Genomic DNA, 16,432 nt, shown 5'->3' on the forward strand with positions numbered 1-16,432 from the left:
CCCTCTATGGAAACATTTGCGAGCTGACAATTGCTAAGTGGCACGAAATACAATCTTGTGTAACTGATAAGTATTCAAAATATCACGATACAAATATTTATTTTTTCGCAAAAATATCGATATTCTGACATTTTGATATATTTCGACATCCAATCCCACTCGTCACACATACACGATGGTCTCTTTCGGTGCAACTCTGGTTCGGCAGTTTCGGTACAAGTCGGCATTCCACATTGCGGAGGCCGCCATTTTAACCAAGAAATCTACAACCCTAGCTTCGGCAGCGTGCAGTGCGAATAGTCAGTTGCAGTTTGGAATCCAGGTTGTTCGCGAATATTCGAAAGCGTCGAAGATGAGTACTTTGCCCAGGGTGTTTTTCGACATGACCGCCGATGGCGAGCCCCTCGGTAGGATAACGATGGAGGTGAGTTTGAGAAGTTTTAAATTTTCTTTTTTTTTCTGAGATTATTTGTGCTTAAAGTAAGGATAGCCGCCAGGAACACGTGATTTTTAAGAAGCCTGGAAATGCCCATGTATTTGCCGCAAGTTTTTTTTTTTTTTTTAGAAAAGTACATAAAAAATATCTATTTAGTGGCCCCTTAGCTCACAATTATTTTCCACATTTGCCCACTCATGTCTCTGAGTAATTGCATGACAGTGCATTCCCTGCAAATTTACAAATTCTAATTGGCTCGAAGAACAAGCGTTTAGAGGGAAAATCTCTATAATTATCTGTATATCACGGAATTCCAGCCACTCTAACCCCCCGGGGGGCAGGCATTATCTTTATGGAACGGAATTTTCCTTAATTTAATTGACGTGTCGGCAAACTTTTGCGGGAATGGTGTGCAATTTTTACCGGTATTTATAAGTCTATATGTGTGTATATGGGTGCGCGGTATATATAAATTATTCCGCTGCTGGTGTTCGCGTAGCCCCATACCCATACACACACGCAGATCAATACAACAGGAACATAACCTCCAAGCGGTCACTCGCGTATGTACAGACATACATATGTACAGTGTACACACAGAGATATTCGGGTGTAAACCCGTTTGCAAAAATGAACTCACTATTAATTGAGTTGATGATGTAATTTCCATTTGATTCTTAAAACAAAAAATAAGATGCTACTGCATCCAGCTGTATTTTTAGTGACCGGGCAAAGTCATTGCCCGAATAGTAAGCCAAACCCACATGTCTAGGATTTTCTCAATAGGATATACATATATACATCCATACAAACGTACAGTGGGCACAATGTCTGCAATTTCCGACAGAAAAAAAGAATGCGAAACTCAGCTAAATTGTTTATCTGCCCTACAGAAAGTACTGGAAATGTGTTTACCTACACATATTGTATAAATATACAGTGGTAGAAAATGTTTACAAATATTTTGTTATCATTTATTTGAGCCTTATTGCTTTAACCTTGAAAATATCGCAACCATAGGGGTATTATTTTTCATTTTCCCTGTACTGTTTATCAAAACTGTGCTACTTTATAGGCGCACTATGGGGCCAAACAACTTTTTCGTTTTACAGAGTTTTTAAGCATGATATTTAAACGGTAAAATTCTAGTTTAGTGGTAGTGTGTGAGTTGTAAAACGTACATTTTTTCAAGAAAACTAAATTTCAAATAGATTTATAAGGTAAGTCCAGCGGAGTTCATTTCTAAAACCTGTCCTATTGAGATTTGCAAGTTCCTATTGTTTGCACAGCCGGCTAAAGAAGATTTCTTGCTTTAAATTGAAAAATTCTCTACAACTTGAATAAGAAGTTGTAATAAGTAGTCAAATTTTTACAAAACTTTTTGTATTTTGTATTAAAAACGAATAAAATCGCGAATTCTTAAGTTTTGTGTATTTATATCCCAAAACAGCACGGTTAATTCAATTACCATGTTTTGAGAACTATTATTATAGTTTGTTTGCCGCAATAAAGCGATAAAGAGTACTAACTATATTTATATCATAAAAAATATATACATTCCCTATATATTTACTTACTTATATTTCGATTCCTTTTTTTCAGCTGCGCTCCGACGTTGTGCCCAAGACCGCCGAGAACTTCCGCGCCTTGTGCACCGGCGAGAAGGGATTCGGCTACAAGGGCTCCATTTTCCACCGCGTCATCCCCAACTTCATGTGCCAGGGCGGCGACTTCACCAACCACAACGGCACTGGCGGCAAGTCGATCTACGGCAACAAGTTCCCCGACGAGAACTTCCAGCTGAAGCACACCGGCACCGGCATCCTGTCGATGGCCAACGCTGGCGCCAACACGAACGGCTCCCAGTTCTTCATTTGCACCGTGAAGACCGCCTGGTTGGACAACAAGCACGTCGTCTTCGGCGAGGTGGTCGAGGGTCTCGATGTGGTGAAGAAGATCGAGTCCTATGGCTCGCAGTCCGGCAAGACCTCCAAGAAGATCATGGTTGCCAACTCTGGTTCTCTATAAGAATGCGTTATAGAGGCAAAAGCAACAAGATTACATGAAGAAAAATCTGTTAAGACGGAAAAACCATTTGCATTTTCTCCAAAAACATTTTTTTTTCTACCAATTACTGTAATATTACGAAAAACAAAAATACAATACAACAATATTTTCAATAGACATGTTTAAATATATTCCCATTGGGTTGTTGTCTTTTGGCCAATAAATTGTATATGGGGGCCAAAATTCAATATATCAAATTAACGAGCCTCCAGTGACAGTGTTTAAACGATTCAAACATGTAGCCTTTCGCATTTCCATAGAAAGATAAAGAAAAAGAAACGAGACGACACCCACAAACATTGAGCATTATAATCGGGGATTAGCAAAATGTTAGATGTTACAGAAATTGGCCCAAAACTCTAAAGCTAATTATCCACAATATATATTCCAACGTTCAGCGATGTTTTCCGAAATCGGAATTGTATTTTCGTCTTAATAAAAGTAAAAATAAACGACAACCAACAACTGATTATTTCTTGGTTTTATTGGAAGAAGAATATTTCGGAGCTACTTAGAGTGGCATAAAGCAGATTGTATTCATGTTCGTAGGCGTTCACATGTCGTTCGGTTATCGCCACCGTCTGGCGGAGCTTCTCGTCCAGCTGGGACTGCTGCTGTCCAGCCAGGATGTCGCGCACCTTGGAGCGCTCCTCCTGCAGATGCCGCGCGGTCGTTTGGCTCCAGCCCAGCTCGTGGAACTCGGCCTGTTGGTTCAGCATGTTCAGGATGTAGACGAGTCCAATGGCGAAGCCATCCTCGAACAGCGAGATCCTCGTTTGGTCCTTCTTGTGGATCTTCAGCTTCTGCTTGACCCGGTGGTCAATGTAGTTCATTATGAGCGCCGGTGTGATGAGGTAGAAGGTTCTCAAGTGCTGGTTATTCGGGTTGCACAGGAAGGGCTGAAAGCCCTGCAGCAGGAGCTACAAAAAATATATAGTTAGTTTGTTATTATAGTTAGAAAACATCTTGTAGTAGGGATCTTTACCTTAAAGTAATTTGTGCTGTCCGAGTAGCATTCCTTCATGTGACCCAGGCTCTTTTCGTACTCCCTGATGGAGCCCTCCGTTTCCGCGTGCACCTTTGAACCTGCGGCACTGAAGTTGCTGTCGAATCTGGTCTTGTACGAACGACTCCTGAAGTTCGCATTCTTGCTTCCCGCCTGCAGAAGGCGCACATAGCCCACAGCGTTGCCTAAAATTAAGGGTACAAATGTTGTTTAGAAAATATGGTATAAATTAGAGCCATGCATGAATGGATTCATTCAACTATTTTGAATTTTTTGTTTTATATGAATGAATTAATTAGAATTTTGAGTTTAATAGAATTGAATAAATTTGAATTTTGAATTTAATAGAATGGAATGAATGAATGGCATGAATTCCGAAATAATTCAAACGACAATTTCTTTTAAAGAAGAAAGGGTCATCATTTTGTGATTAAATCTGAATGAATTTTATTTTCTAAGCAGTTAACATTGACTTGTTAAAAATTGTCTGCTTTTTGTTCTTAAAAGCACAAAAAAATCTGGCAAATTCATAAAAATTATTCATTTATTCATTCAATTCGAAATGAATTAGAAAAATCAGAATTTTCAGGGCATACTATGATAAAATAAAAATTGAATGATTCACGCAGGGCTCTAGTATAAATACGGGAGTTTTAGCTGGATTTAGAGAATTTTACCCACCCACTTGAGTGATAACCTTCCTGAATAGATCCATGTAGGTCTCGCCATTGCCCGAACAGCCCAGCTTTCGGATCTTCTTGAGAAAGCTGTCGGCACGCTCGTAGGGATACGATTGGTAGGGCTTGCTGTGCCTGTGCTCCGAGTGGAAACGCAGCTCCTTCAGCAGACGCGACTTGATCTGCTCGTCGTGCAGGAAGGTGGAGAAGGTGTAGAACTTCTGGCGCAGAAACTGGTAGATAAAGTTGACGGTGGTGTTGATAATCCCCGTGCCGTGCGTCTGCACCGAATTGGCCACGTGCCGGGTGCCGATGATGTCCAGGTGCTTGCCCCTGCTGTGCGTCTCCACGAACAGCTGCAGGTTCATATTGTAGGCATACGAGGAGGCGAACGTGTGGATGTTGCGCATGATCTGCAGCACGTCGATGCCCTGGAAATTAGAGTTTTAAACAGTTCAGTTGGAAGATCAGGGAAAGTAGCTATTTAGATTACCTGGTCAATAATCTGGTTGGGCAGGTGATCATCGATGGGCCGCAGCTGCAAGACCTTGTTGGCCAGATGACGCATCTTTTCGTACGACTTCCAGTCGTGCGGGGCGATTGTCGTTAAATTGTAGAACGTTGCAGTGAAATAGTTCTCCAAGTTATCTAAAAAGAATCATTATTTATAGTAGTCAATTGAAATTGAAGAGCTCTCAAAACTGTAGTTACTATTCATTAAACCAGGGGAGCGGTCACACGCTTATTTTGCATTGGGCACATGACGATTCTTCTATGTATCGCTTATTCAAATAAAAATTGTTTTAATTGTTTTTGTAAATGCACTGTCATAAGGCAATTTCATGCACCCCTGCTTTAAACAATAACCTTCACTTCCTTACCTCTTATAATACTATAATCTCCGCCGCTTTCAGCAGACACTGCGTTGATGCAGAGGCGATAGTCTAAGGCACTTTGCTGGAATGGTTGGTCCTGGTCCTGAAACAAATGCGACAGGGCCTCGACCCGCAGGAAGAACTCCAAGTGGTTGCTCAAGAACTCGATAATCAGGTCATTGGCCGATTGCTTGGGACACCTCGAACTAGAGTCCCTAAATAAGGCCACTATCTTGTCCAGATGATGGCTAGCCGACACAATATTCTGCACATAAAGGAAGAAAGCTTAAGTAAGGACAAATGTAGGGTGAAAACCCACCTGAAGGGCGTACGGATTGCGCTGCAGCTCGGTGTATTCCTTCAGCACCGCCGTGCTGAGGAACCAGTGATTGTAGACCAGACCAGACGACTCCTGCCCCCTGATGTCGCGCATAAAGTGGCTAATGTTATTGGCTCGCACCAGAATCGATCGGATCAGCTTCTGATTGTCGGCGGGCAGCAAACGATTGTCCAGAAACTCGCCAAGCGACAGATTCATAAAAGTCAGCCGTTGCTGGCTCGGAAAGCCCACAATCGATTTCTCGGCCAGCTTCATTGTGGACAAGAAGTTCATCTTGCGCTGCAGCAACTTCAGGTCGACGATCCGCTTCTTTGTGGTGTGCAGCAGGTGTAGGACCTTTTGCTTCTGCCACTGCAACAGTGAGCTGATGAAGCGCACGAAGCTGATTTGCTGCGACTCGAAGGTCTTCTGCAGAACATTCAGGTACTGTAGCAATCGGGCGACCACAAACCAGTCTGTCTTAGTCAGCGGCGTCATCAGAGCCGCATGGCGATTGATCAGCGATCCGGCCAGTTGGGTAGCCTGGTCGGCCAACGAATGGCCACTGAGGATGAGCTGCGAGAAGGTCTTGAGATGCCCAAAGACGCCGACATCGAAGACCCGCTGCATGCGGATGGACCACAGCGATATCTGGCTGCCCAACTGGCGGCAGCTCCTCTGATCGCCGAGCCGCAGCTTCTCCAGCACTGAGCTATGCACCTTTAGGCCCTGGGATCCGGGATCTTGGGATTTGTTGCTTGGCGGCGGCTTCATCAGGGTCTTTGCATGTTGCGAGAGAAAGGCAGCTGGCGACCAGAAGACACTGCGGTTCAGGGGCACCTGTTTGTGCCTGGTTAACGAGTCCACGAGGCTCTTGACCAGCTTTCCCTCCATCTGGATGCCAAACTCATGGACAACCGCCGCGAAGGCAGTTAGACGAATGATGTGCTGGGGTTCCTCGTAGTTCCGGTACTCGTTGCCCGCATTCGCATCGATATCGAGCAGCAGTTTGCGTATGTAGGCATTGGAATGCTGGGTGAGGTGGTTCACAGCGTTCAGACTGAATTCCCTCTTCAGTTCCATCAGGTTATCGAGCAGAATCTGTTTGGAGAGTAGGTAAGAATTTTATATTAGATAGTTTTTTGCTGAAAATACCCTTTTTTTTTGGTTTTTCGGTCGTAATTTGAAGAAATCAAGGCCCACAGCTAAAAGAACGACTGTTTTGAACAGCTTACAACCTAAACTAACGATCCTCATCACTTTTTGGAAAATTAAATTTTTTATCAATTTTTGCATTTTTTAATGATGATTTTTTGGGAAAAATTGACAAAAATTAAAATGTCCAGATTTGAATGCCAATTGATTAGGGATTTAATTACGAGTTCAACGAGGTACGACATTCCATATTTGGATCAGTATTCCCATTGTTATGGCCAAAATACTGTTATTTTTTGGGGCGAAAAATCAGGATCATGATTTTTGGTAAAAATTCGATTTTTTTAAATTGGTCTTTTTGCTCTAACTTGGACAAAAATGGTCCCAAATCAAAAAGGCGCACTGTTTTGTGCAGCTTACAACCCTATAATTAATATCAGAGCACTTTCCTACTGATTTGGGAAAATTTATTTTCGACCCAATTTTCACATTTTTGATAAGGGGTACCATCATGATTTTTTGCGAAAAATTGACAAAAATTAAAGTTTCCAGGTTTGAATGTTAATCGATTGGGAATTAAATTACGAGTTCAACGAGGTATGGCATTCCATATTTACGTACAAAAAACTGATAATTTAGGGTGGAAAAAATGGATTCGATAGTTTTAAGCTCTAGTTCTCCCCCATTTTGGCATACCCGAAAAAAGTCGTTTGTAATCAGACTTTCAATGTCAAGCAGCGATGTACTGAGGCCGCGGAGCTCCAAGTTCGTGGATTGCTCCTGATTGGACAGGTTGATTAGCCACTTCTTGTAGAGCGCCCACATGGTGGAGATCTTCGATTGGTTCGCCAGTTCGTTGAAGACCACTACATGCTCCAGAATCTCAGTCATGGCATCAAATACAGCCTAAAACGGATGGGTTATTTCACTGTCTAGTTTACTTTATAGTCAGCTATGCTACATACGAATACATGGACTTCGTGGATATCGACGGGGAGGCAGACGGAAGCGCCCAATTGTCGCCACAGGTTCTGGAGTATCACAATCATGCGTTTGAGCAAAAAGTAAACCTGACAAAAGAAGTCCATGGAGCTGCTCATGCGGACCAGGGATTCCTCGGCGCTGGAGTTCTCGTTCTCCAAACGAAAATCGCTGAATAGAAAGGCCAGTTGAAAGCGTTTCGCTTTGCGAGACAAATTCCGGCACTGATTGCACAGATTGGCGAAAGTGGTCAGGGGTTTATTGGCCACCAGCTCGGATTCCTCAAAGTTCCTTTCCGGCAGCCCGATCCTTTCGCTGCCCACGAAGTTAACCTCTATCACAGGCGACATATAAATACAAGTTGTGGGCTCCAAGTCATCCGAATTCGGGACTTTGTCCCGCAGGATCTTCAGTTTCCCATCATGTTCCGATATAAAGGCACCGTATTCCCTCAGAATATCCTCGGCAAAAATGGCTGGTAGGGGGAGAGATGCCCGGTAATAGTCTGACTAAATAGTTGTCATCCAAATATCCATACGTACACATAGAGCTTTGCTCTTCCTTCATTTTAATTGCTTTGCCTTTGTTATTGTTTATTACTAATTCAGAGATGGGACATTTCAAGTGGGTGGATTCGACGATATGTTTCCGATAACTTTTACGATAAGTGTAACCGGTAAATACCGCGTTTATACTATTAATTAATGAATGTAAATTTATCGGACGCAACATATGCCTATCGATTATTTGACTATGTCTCTTTGTTTATTTAAAAACTATTATATTTTAATAGTTTATAACAGACAAAAGAATTATACTGTAAAAAAAAAATCTGCATTTGAATAGGACTAATAAGAATAAGGACTAATAATTTGAAAAACTAAAACTAAAGTACGATATAATCTCTGAATTCCCATACCTTTTTAACGTTTAAAGCTTACTTTAAGCTTAACATGCGGACAAGGAAACGGCCCTAAATCTTTTCTATTATTTCTCTTATGCAACTATTTATCAAATGCAGTTCATTAAGTAGCTGTTGCGTGTTGCGCATTAATCGATTACTGATGCGGCCGGAGGTATGTAACGGCCCCAACAGCGTGCGGGCAAGTGTGTGTATGTGTACACACACAAACGTCGCTGTTCCCGTTCCACTTCCATTCCGTTCGTTCCGTCGGCCCTGACAAATGCCGAGGAATCGAATCGCGTCGTATTTTATAAGTCATTGCAGGAATTATTTTTTAGCTAGTGCTAATGTGATGTACTTCCTCTGAATCCCCAAGTCACTTGCACAACTGATCTGACAAACTAAGTTGTGTTTCGGCGTGTTTGCCCCCGTTTCGTGATCACAATAAGTCGCTCGGCATGGAGACTTCAGAAAAAGGTTGGTTGTTACAATTTTGATTCTCGGAAAAACGTCGCAATATATCCATTCGATTTGCAGACAAAACCGCCGGCGACGAAGCCGAGAGCCCGTTGGAGGCCCCCGAGAAGACACCCGGCGAGGATCCGGTTGTCCAGGAGGCCGAGGCGGCGCTGAAGGAGAGCCAAGATTCGCAGCCTGACGCGGCGGCCACTTTGGATTCAGTATTGCCGGAAAAGGAGGAGGAGGAAAAGGGCCCCTCTCCCGCCGCCTCACCAGCGGCACCCAAGGAGAATGGTGGTGGCGACGAGGAGGAGGCCCCCGTGGCCGCCGACCGTTCGCGTAGTCGCAGTCGCAGCGGCTCCAGGAAGAGTGCCTCCCGCTCGCGCAGCGGATCTGCCCACTCGGCAGCCAGTGGATCCCGGCACTCCAAGCAGTCGCCAAGTGGCTCCCGGCGCTCGCGCAGTGGCTCCAGACGCTCCAGAAGTGGCTCCCATCACTCGGGCGCAGCTCCAGGCTCGCCAGCAGGCTCTAGGCGCTCGCGCAGCGGCTCTAGACGCTCCAGGAGTGGCTCCCGGCGCTCCCGCAGTGGCTCCAAACGATCCCGCAGTGGATCCCGCAGCAGATCCGGCTCCAGGCGCTCGAGCCGATCCAGGAGCGGCTCCCGACGCTCGCGCAGTGGCTCGGGTTCTAGACGCTCGCGCAGTGGATCCGCCGGATCGAGGCGTTCTCGCAGCGGCTCTAGACGGTCCAGGAGTGGCTCTAGACGATCCAGGAGTGGCTCTCGACGCTCCAGGAGTGGCTCTAGACGATCCAGGAGTGGCTCCAGGCGCTCCAGAAGTGGATCAAGGCGCTCGCGCAGTGGTTCCGGCTCCAGGCGATCGAGAAGTGGATCAAGACGATCCCGCAGCGGCTCCAGACGCTCTAGGAGTGGATCTAGGCGCTCTAGAAGTGGATCTAGACGCTCGAGGAGTGGATCTAGGCGCTCGAGAAGCGGCTCCAGGCGCTCTAGATCGAGGAGTGGATCCCGACGCTCTAGAAGTGGATCCAAGCGATCGAGGAGCGGATCTAGACGCTCTAGAAGCGGATCCCGACGCTCTAGGAGTGGATCGCGACGCTCTAGAAGCGGTTCCAGGCGCTCCAGGAGTGGATCGCGACGCTCCAGGAGTGGATCCCGCTCACGCAGTCGCTCCAATAGCGCTGGTGGCTCTCGCAAGGGTTCCCGATCTCGATCTCGGTCTGGAAGTGCCACATCCCAGAACGGCGCCAGGCGCAAAAGATTGGCCATCAGTGATTCCGAAGGTAAGCAATACCTAAAAGCCCCTAAAAACCTCCTAAAACTATTCCTATCCATTCAGATGAGGCGCCAAAGGTGACGAAAAAGCGAGCAAAAATCACAGACACGGACAACGAGGAGGAGGAAGACCAGGATAACAATGGCCTGGCCAAGGAAAAGTCACAAGAGAAAATCACAGAGAGTTCCGACGATGAGAACACGCCAATTTCAAATGAAGCAGAGTAAGATCACTCGTTAATTCGTTATAAATTGAATTAACATTGAAAGTATATTGCAGAAACAGCAACTTTATTTCGGACTTTGATGCCATGCTGTTGAGAAAGAAGGAGGAGAAGCGAGTGCGACGTCGCAAGCGAGATATCGACCTGATCAACGACAACGACGATCTGATCGATCAGCTAATCATCAGCATGAAGAACGCCTCCGACGACGACCGGCAGCTGAACATGATGGGCCAGCCGGCCACGAAGAAGATATCGATGCTGAAGCAAGTGATGTCGCAGCTGATCAAGAAGCACTTGCAGCTGGCCTTCTTGGAGCACAACATACTCAATGTACTTACAGATTGGCTGGCGCCGCTGCCAAACAAAAGTCTGCCCTGCCTGCAGATACGCGAGAGTATTCTCAAGCTTTTGTCAGATGTGAGTTGAGAGTTTAAGCTGTACTGTTCAATAATACTAATTACTCCCCTTTTTCTTAGTTTCCCACCATTGAAAAGGGTCTGCTGAAGCAGTCGGGCATCGGCAAGGCTGTGATGTACTTGTACAAACATCCGCAGGAGACCAAGACGAATCGCGATCGAGCCGGTCGTCTGATTTCCGAGTGGGCCCGACCGATATTCAACCTCAGCTGCAACTTCTCGGCGATGAGCAAGGAGGAGCGGCAGGAGCGCGACTTGGCGCAGATGTCGCGCCATCGCCACAAGAGTCCCGACCCCGAGCCGGCCTCCAGCAGCAAGGGCCATTCGCTGAATCAGACCTTCTCCAACGAGGACAAGCTGCTGCGTCCCGGAGATCCCGGCTGGGTGGCCCGCGCCCGTGTGCCCATGCCCTCCAACAAGGACTACGTCATCCGCCCCAAATCGACCGTTGAGGGCGAAATCTCCACGGTAAGAGCGATCTCTGAACTCACCTTCTATGTAATTAGTTATTAAATCATTTCGGTTTTCAACTCGCAGTCAACAAAGCGCAAGCCAAACCGCTACGAAAAGCATATGAAACGTTTCCTGGACTCGAAGCGACTGAAGGAGAGCCGCCGGGCAGTCGAGATATCTATAGAGGGTCGCAAGATGGCACTGTAAGCAGCATTCTTCTAGCTAACTTTAAATAAAATAAAATCCAAATCATAGAACAAAATTTAAAAATATATTTTTGAATATAATTACACTTAAAAAAGGCTGACTTTTGAATTACGCCGAAACGAGAAGTATGAGATTGGTTCCTAAATCGAAACAGAAAGAGATGGGAAAGCTGAATTTACATTACAAAATTGCAATCTTATCAAGAGGCAACAAAATCTGTGTAAATATTTGGATATGCAGGTTAAAATTGCAATTCGGATTAGATACAAATAAACACTTTAATTACGGCCAGCATACTGATATTGAAGGGTTAAAAAAATATGGATTCGAATTTTGTCTTTTTTTCAGTTTTAATATCGTAATTTGGGTAAAAAAAGACCTACACTTAAATGACCGACTGTTTTGAACAGCTAACAATCTAAACTAACGATTCCCATCACTTTTTGGAAAATTTATTTTTTGATCAATTTTCACATTTTTAATGATGATTTAATCATGATTTTTTCCAAAAAATTGACAAAAATTAAAATGCCCAGATTTGAATGCCAATCGATTAGGGATTTAATTACGAGTTCAACGAGGTACGACACTCCATATTTGGATCATTATTCCCGTTTTTATGGCCAAAATACTGAAGCATTCGGCAAGATTTTTCTCGGTGAAATGGTTGGACTCCTGGATTTCAGATACCAGGCGAACAGAAGCGAATAGCAGGTGTCCAACGATCAGCTGATCAGTTTATTCCACTCCCACTTAGGGATGGCCTTTCTGCGGCACGCTCCATACAAACTCGTGACTATCGTGCCCAGTTCGTAGCACGAACACAAGAACAGCGTGGTTGCTCATCCCTAATTTAAGCTTTCCTTTAAACTAACGGTTGTCTTCTAGTAAGCTTCGCTCCTATTGGTCAATAGCTGGCTTCCAGCCGCCATCTTGAAAAAAGAACCGTTATGTGAGAGAAGTCACAAAAATTAGCAGCGACCTCCTATTATTTCTGTGTGCCTGGTATCAGAAATCAGGAAATTGGTCTTGAAACGCATAAGTGGAGGATTACGGTAAATTTGGGGACGAGTTGTGGCCAATTTGGTCCGCCAGATCGGCCAATTCTCTCGAATTTCTAGTTTCGAAGTACCAGGCAAACAGAATTAATAGTAGGTCGCTGCAGGCAATAGAGTTCCTGTGACGTCACCATAGAAGTATGCTCCTATTGGTCAAAAGCTGGCTTCCAGGTCGCCATCTTGAAAAAAGAACCGTTATGTGAGCAAAAACACAAAAGTCAGCAGCGACCTACTACTTTTCGGCTGATTCTGTTCGCCTGGTCTAAAAATCAGAAAATTTGTCTTGAAACGCACAAGTTGAAGATTACGGTAAATGTGGATCTGATAAGCTGAGTTTGGGTCAAATTTCTCGATTTCATGCCAATAAATGTAGCATACTTTTGGGCGATTTTAAATTATTTTTGCAAAAAAGGCCAATAGGAAAAACAATTTTTTTTTACTTTTATTACAGAAAATGAACATCAGAAAAACAGTTTTCACTTTTTATACATTATAGAATCCCCATTTGTGCTATAAAACTAAATTTGTATACTCTTGCTAGTCAGAAAAACATGAAGAAACCGAATGATAGCGGTAAAACCAAGATTGTTTTCTTAATGCAGATGCTTTTTCTGGCTTTATCTTCTGACCACGTGTTAAATTTATTATGGAAAAACACAAAAGATATGAAGAAACTGAAAGTTAAATTTTACCATTCTTTTTAGAGGTTATTGAAAATATGATAAACAAAATGATAAACATGTTTGCAGAGATAATGCCTGGATCCACTAACCCAAAATAAATTATCAGAGATTTAAAGTAAGCTTTTGATTTAACTACATTGTCATATACTTATTTTTAAACATTTTTTTAAATAAAAATGTTTGTAAGAGTATTTATTTAGTTTTCAGATTTTTTTCGTTTAAAGAGTTCAATTTATATGCTAGTTGTATTTAATGTACTGATTCTCTTATATTATTTAATTGCATATACAAAATACTACGAGAGCTCATAAAAAGCTTAGTAAACAATTCACGGGGTTATTTCTGTGCCAGTACATAAGTGCACGACAATCACAAAGATACTCGTATAGTAGCTAACATTTTAGAATGGCATTATTAATAAAAGTCAAATTAAGGGCATCTTGGCACAGTTTCGTCGGGTGTCGCCCAGTAGAAAATTAAAACGGTTGCTTGTCAAGAACTTTCCGCGATGGATTATCTCGTCAAATGGGTAAACAGACCAGTTGGAAAAGGTAGTCGCTTAAGATATACAATATAAGGTAAAAATAATATTACATTGTGAATTAAAAAAAAATTTTAATTTATATTACATAGCATAAATAGGTCCGGGGTTCAAATCCCACAGCAAGAATTTCTTTTGTTGTTTTTAAGCTGTCTAAAAATTATTTTGATACTTTTATATTGAAAATTAATATCATTAAATCATATATTAAATCTTTATGTAATTTTCCTTGTTTTGTAGCTTAATAAACATAATTTGAATATTTTAATACGGATCTTTCTGTAACAGTAAACCCATTCTATGGTTATTTTTGGTATTCTTTATGCATTAGTTGTATGCACTTGCATTGTATATTATTGTGGGCGTGGCAGCATCGTCCAATTGCCTAACGGGGTGGCATTATTATCGCTTGGCCGTGTGTGCAGGCCCACTATCTCCTCGGAAATCTCCACCACCAACACCCATCAACAGTATCAACAGTCCCAACACCCCACAAGCACTTCTCGGTTCTCGGTCTCGTTTTTGGGTTCACCTCTGCCGTCCGTCCGTTCGCTGTTCGCTGTTATCGCCCAATATTAAACCGGTTGCGCTGCCGTCTAATTGCTCAAACGCATGTACGCTGTGCCAAGTGGCGGTCGACAGCTCCTCTATAACTCTAAAACTTCAAACGGTAACTCCTTGAGTAAATAAACAGAGATGTCGCAGTTGAAGAACGAGAAAGTGGGCATTGTGGGCAGGTGAGAGAAACTCCACAGGAAAATCGATTCCGCAGGATATCGCAGATACAAATGAGTTCCATTACAGCGGTCTCATTGGTCGCTCCTGGTCCATGCTCTTCGCCTCGGTGGGCTACCAGGTGGTGCTGTACGACATCCTGCCCGAGCAGGTGTCCACCGCTCTGACGGCCACCCAGAAGGAGCTGCTCGATCTGGAGGCCAAGGGTCTGCTGCGTGGCAAGCTGACCGCCGCCCAGCAGTTCTCCTGCATCTCGGGCACCAACGACATCAAGGAGCTGGTCAAGGGCGCCATCTTCGTGCAGGAGTGCATCCCCGAGCGTCTGGATCTGAAGAAAGCCCTCTACAAGCAGCTGGACGCCGTCGTCGGACCCAACACCATCCTCTCCAGCTCGACCAGCACCTTTCTGCCCTCGCTCTTCAGCGCGGATCTGAAAAACAAGGCCAATGTGAGTAGATTTCTAGGGATAGATAGATGGATTTTACAGATAGCATTACCATTGTTCTTTTTTAATTAGCCAAAGAACTTACAAGCTAGTTGTATCTATCGTAATAATGCACAGAAAAAAAACCGATATGAAATAGGGTTATTTCTACCTTATTTCATATCAAATTAAAGATTCAAACATATCAACATGATATTCTATCATATCAAAAAATACCAAATGTAGTATTTTTTGAGGAAATAATGTAAAAAAAGATTACCATAATCTTTATTCATATCAAAATGATATGCATAATTTGATCTTTAAAAAATATCAAATTGACCATTACAATTTTTTTTCTGTGTATAAAGTTAATAGTTATTTTAGAAATACCTTACATTCAATGCTACTCAACTGCTTAAATTTTCAATCAGCCGTCCTCGTTCCCAATTTAATTGTTTTCTTGAGATTTTTTTGTGATGAGAACCGATTTGTGAGTACCGAGAACTGAGGCCAACACTTCGCTTTATTTCGTGAACAGGTTTTGGTCTCGCATCCCGTCAACCCGCCGTACTACGTGCCGCTGGTCGAGATCGTTCCGGCGCCGTGGACAAAACCGGAATGGGTGACGAAGACCCGTGCCATCATGGAGGAGATTGGCCAAAAACCGGTTACGCTGTCGCGGGAGATCGAGGGCTTCGCCCTGAACCGCATCCAGTATGCCATTCTGAACGAAACATGGCGCCTCGTGGAGGCGGGCATCCTGAATGTGAAGGACATCGACAGCGTGATGAGCAATGGCCTCGGACCGCGCTACGCCTTCTTGGGTCCCCTGGAGACCGCCCATCTGAATGCCGAGGGCATGGCCAACTACTTTGAGCGCTACTCGAAGACCATCTACGCGGTGAGCGAGACCATGGGACCGACACCGAAGATGGAGGGTCCCGTCGCCGTCGAGGTGGCCAAGCAGCTGGGCGAGATGGTGCCGCTGGATCAGCTGGCCGCACGCCGCAATTACCGCGACAACTGCCTCACCCAGTTGAGCATTCTCAAGAGCAAGCTCAACAAGTAGAGCAGCTCACTTCCTTCTGTTTTATCCATTTTTTTTTGTTTGTGATATGCTAAGCGCCACATGTGTACGTTAAATATACGGAAATTGTTTAAAAGATCATCTACTTCTGTCGATGTCCTTGGAGTTAAGGGCCCGCCTCCACGAGGCTCCATGTTTCGTTCAGGATGGCTCACTGTATGCGTTTCAGGGCGAATTCCTCGATCTTAGCCAAGAGATTTGTGATAAACTTATGAGATTTTATACATAATAATTGGGAAAATTAATTAATGAGATTTGTGATAAACTTAGGAGATTTTATACATTAAACATAATTGGGAAAATTAATTAATGCTTTTTTAAAAACATAAATCGGTTAAATTGTTTAAATCTATCATCTATTTTTGTCGAGTTTATGGGTAATTAAACAGATTTAACAGAGGATATGTTTTGTTCCTTCAAAATAGATA

General features: G+C 43.7%; 4 protein-coding genes across 4 annotated transcripts; 3 read left to right on the plus strand and 1 right to left on the minus strand.

Annotated features, from left to right (window-relative positions):
• Positions 1-160: 160 nt before the first annotated feature.
• Positions 161-2,616, plus strand: Cyp1 (Cyclophilin 1). Its single transcript, XM_017143173.3, has 2 exons — positions 161-424; positions 2,039-2,616. Exons 1-2 carry the CDS (start codon positions 176-178, stop codon positions 2,462-2,464), a joined length of 675 nt encoding a protein of 224 aa, XP_016998662.2. The 5' UTR covers positions 161-175; the 3' UTR covers positions 2,465-2,616.
• An 8-nt stretch (positions 2,617-2,624) lies between these two features.
• Positions 2,625-8,142, minus strand: SWIP (strumpellin and WASH-interacting protein). The gene is made up of 9 exons (XM_017143172.3): positions 8,059-8,142; positions 7,501-7,991; positions 7,232-7,441; positions 5,381-6,481; positions 5,068-5,326; positions 4,680-4,834; positions 4,191-4,617; positions 3,489-3,694; positions 2,625-3,423 (listed from the first exon to the last, which is right to left on the minus strand). The coding sequence occupies exons 1-9, from the start codon at positions 8,081-8,083 to the stop codon at positions 2,986-2,988; spliced, it is 3,312 nt and encodes a 1,103-aa protein (XP_016998661.2). The 5' UTR covers positions 8,084-8,142; the 3' UTR covers positions 2,625-2,985.
• Positions 8,143-8,667: 525 nt separating this feature from the next.
• On the plus strand, positions 8,668-11,543 carry LOC108058451 (IWS1-like protein). The gene is made up of 6 exons (XM_017143186.3): positions 8,668-8,897; positions 8,958-10,178; positions 10,235-10,394; positions 10,451-10,814; positions 10,874-11,281; positions 11,351-11,543. Exons 1-6 carry the CDS (start codon positions 8,879-8,881, stop codon positions 11,471-11,473), a joined length of 2,295 nt encoding a protein of 764 aa, XP_016998675.1. The 5' UTR covers positions 8,668-8,878; the 3' UTR covers positions 11,474-11,543.
• Positions 11,544-14,335: 2,792 nt separating this feature from the next.
• On the plus strand, positions 14,336-16,089 carry Had1 (beta Hydroxy acid dehydrogenase 1). The gene is made up of 3 exons (XM_017143175.3): positions 14,336-14,492; positions 14,560-14,938; positions 15,456-16,089. The coding sequence occupies exons 1-3, from the start codon at positions 14,452-14,454 to the stop codon at positions 15,984-15,986; spliced, it is 951 nt and encodes a 316-aa protein (XP_016998664.1). The 5' UTR covers positions 14,336-14,451; the 3' UTR covers positions 15,987-16,089.
• Positions 16,090-16,432: the final 343 nt, after the last annotated feature.

Source organism: Drosophila takahashii, chromosome X (genome assembly GCF_030179915.1).
Source record: "Drosophila takahashii strain IR98-3 E-12201 chromosome X, DtakHiC1v2, whole genome shotgun sequence".
Classification (NCBI taxonomy): domain Eukaryota; kingdom Metazoa; phylum Arthropoda; class Insecta; order Diptera; family Drosophilidae; genus Drosophila; species Drosophila takahashii.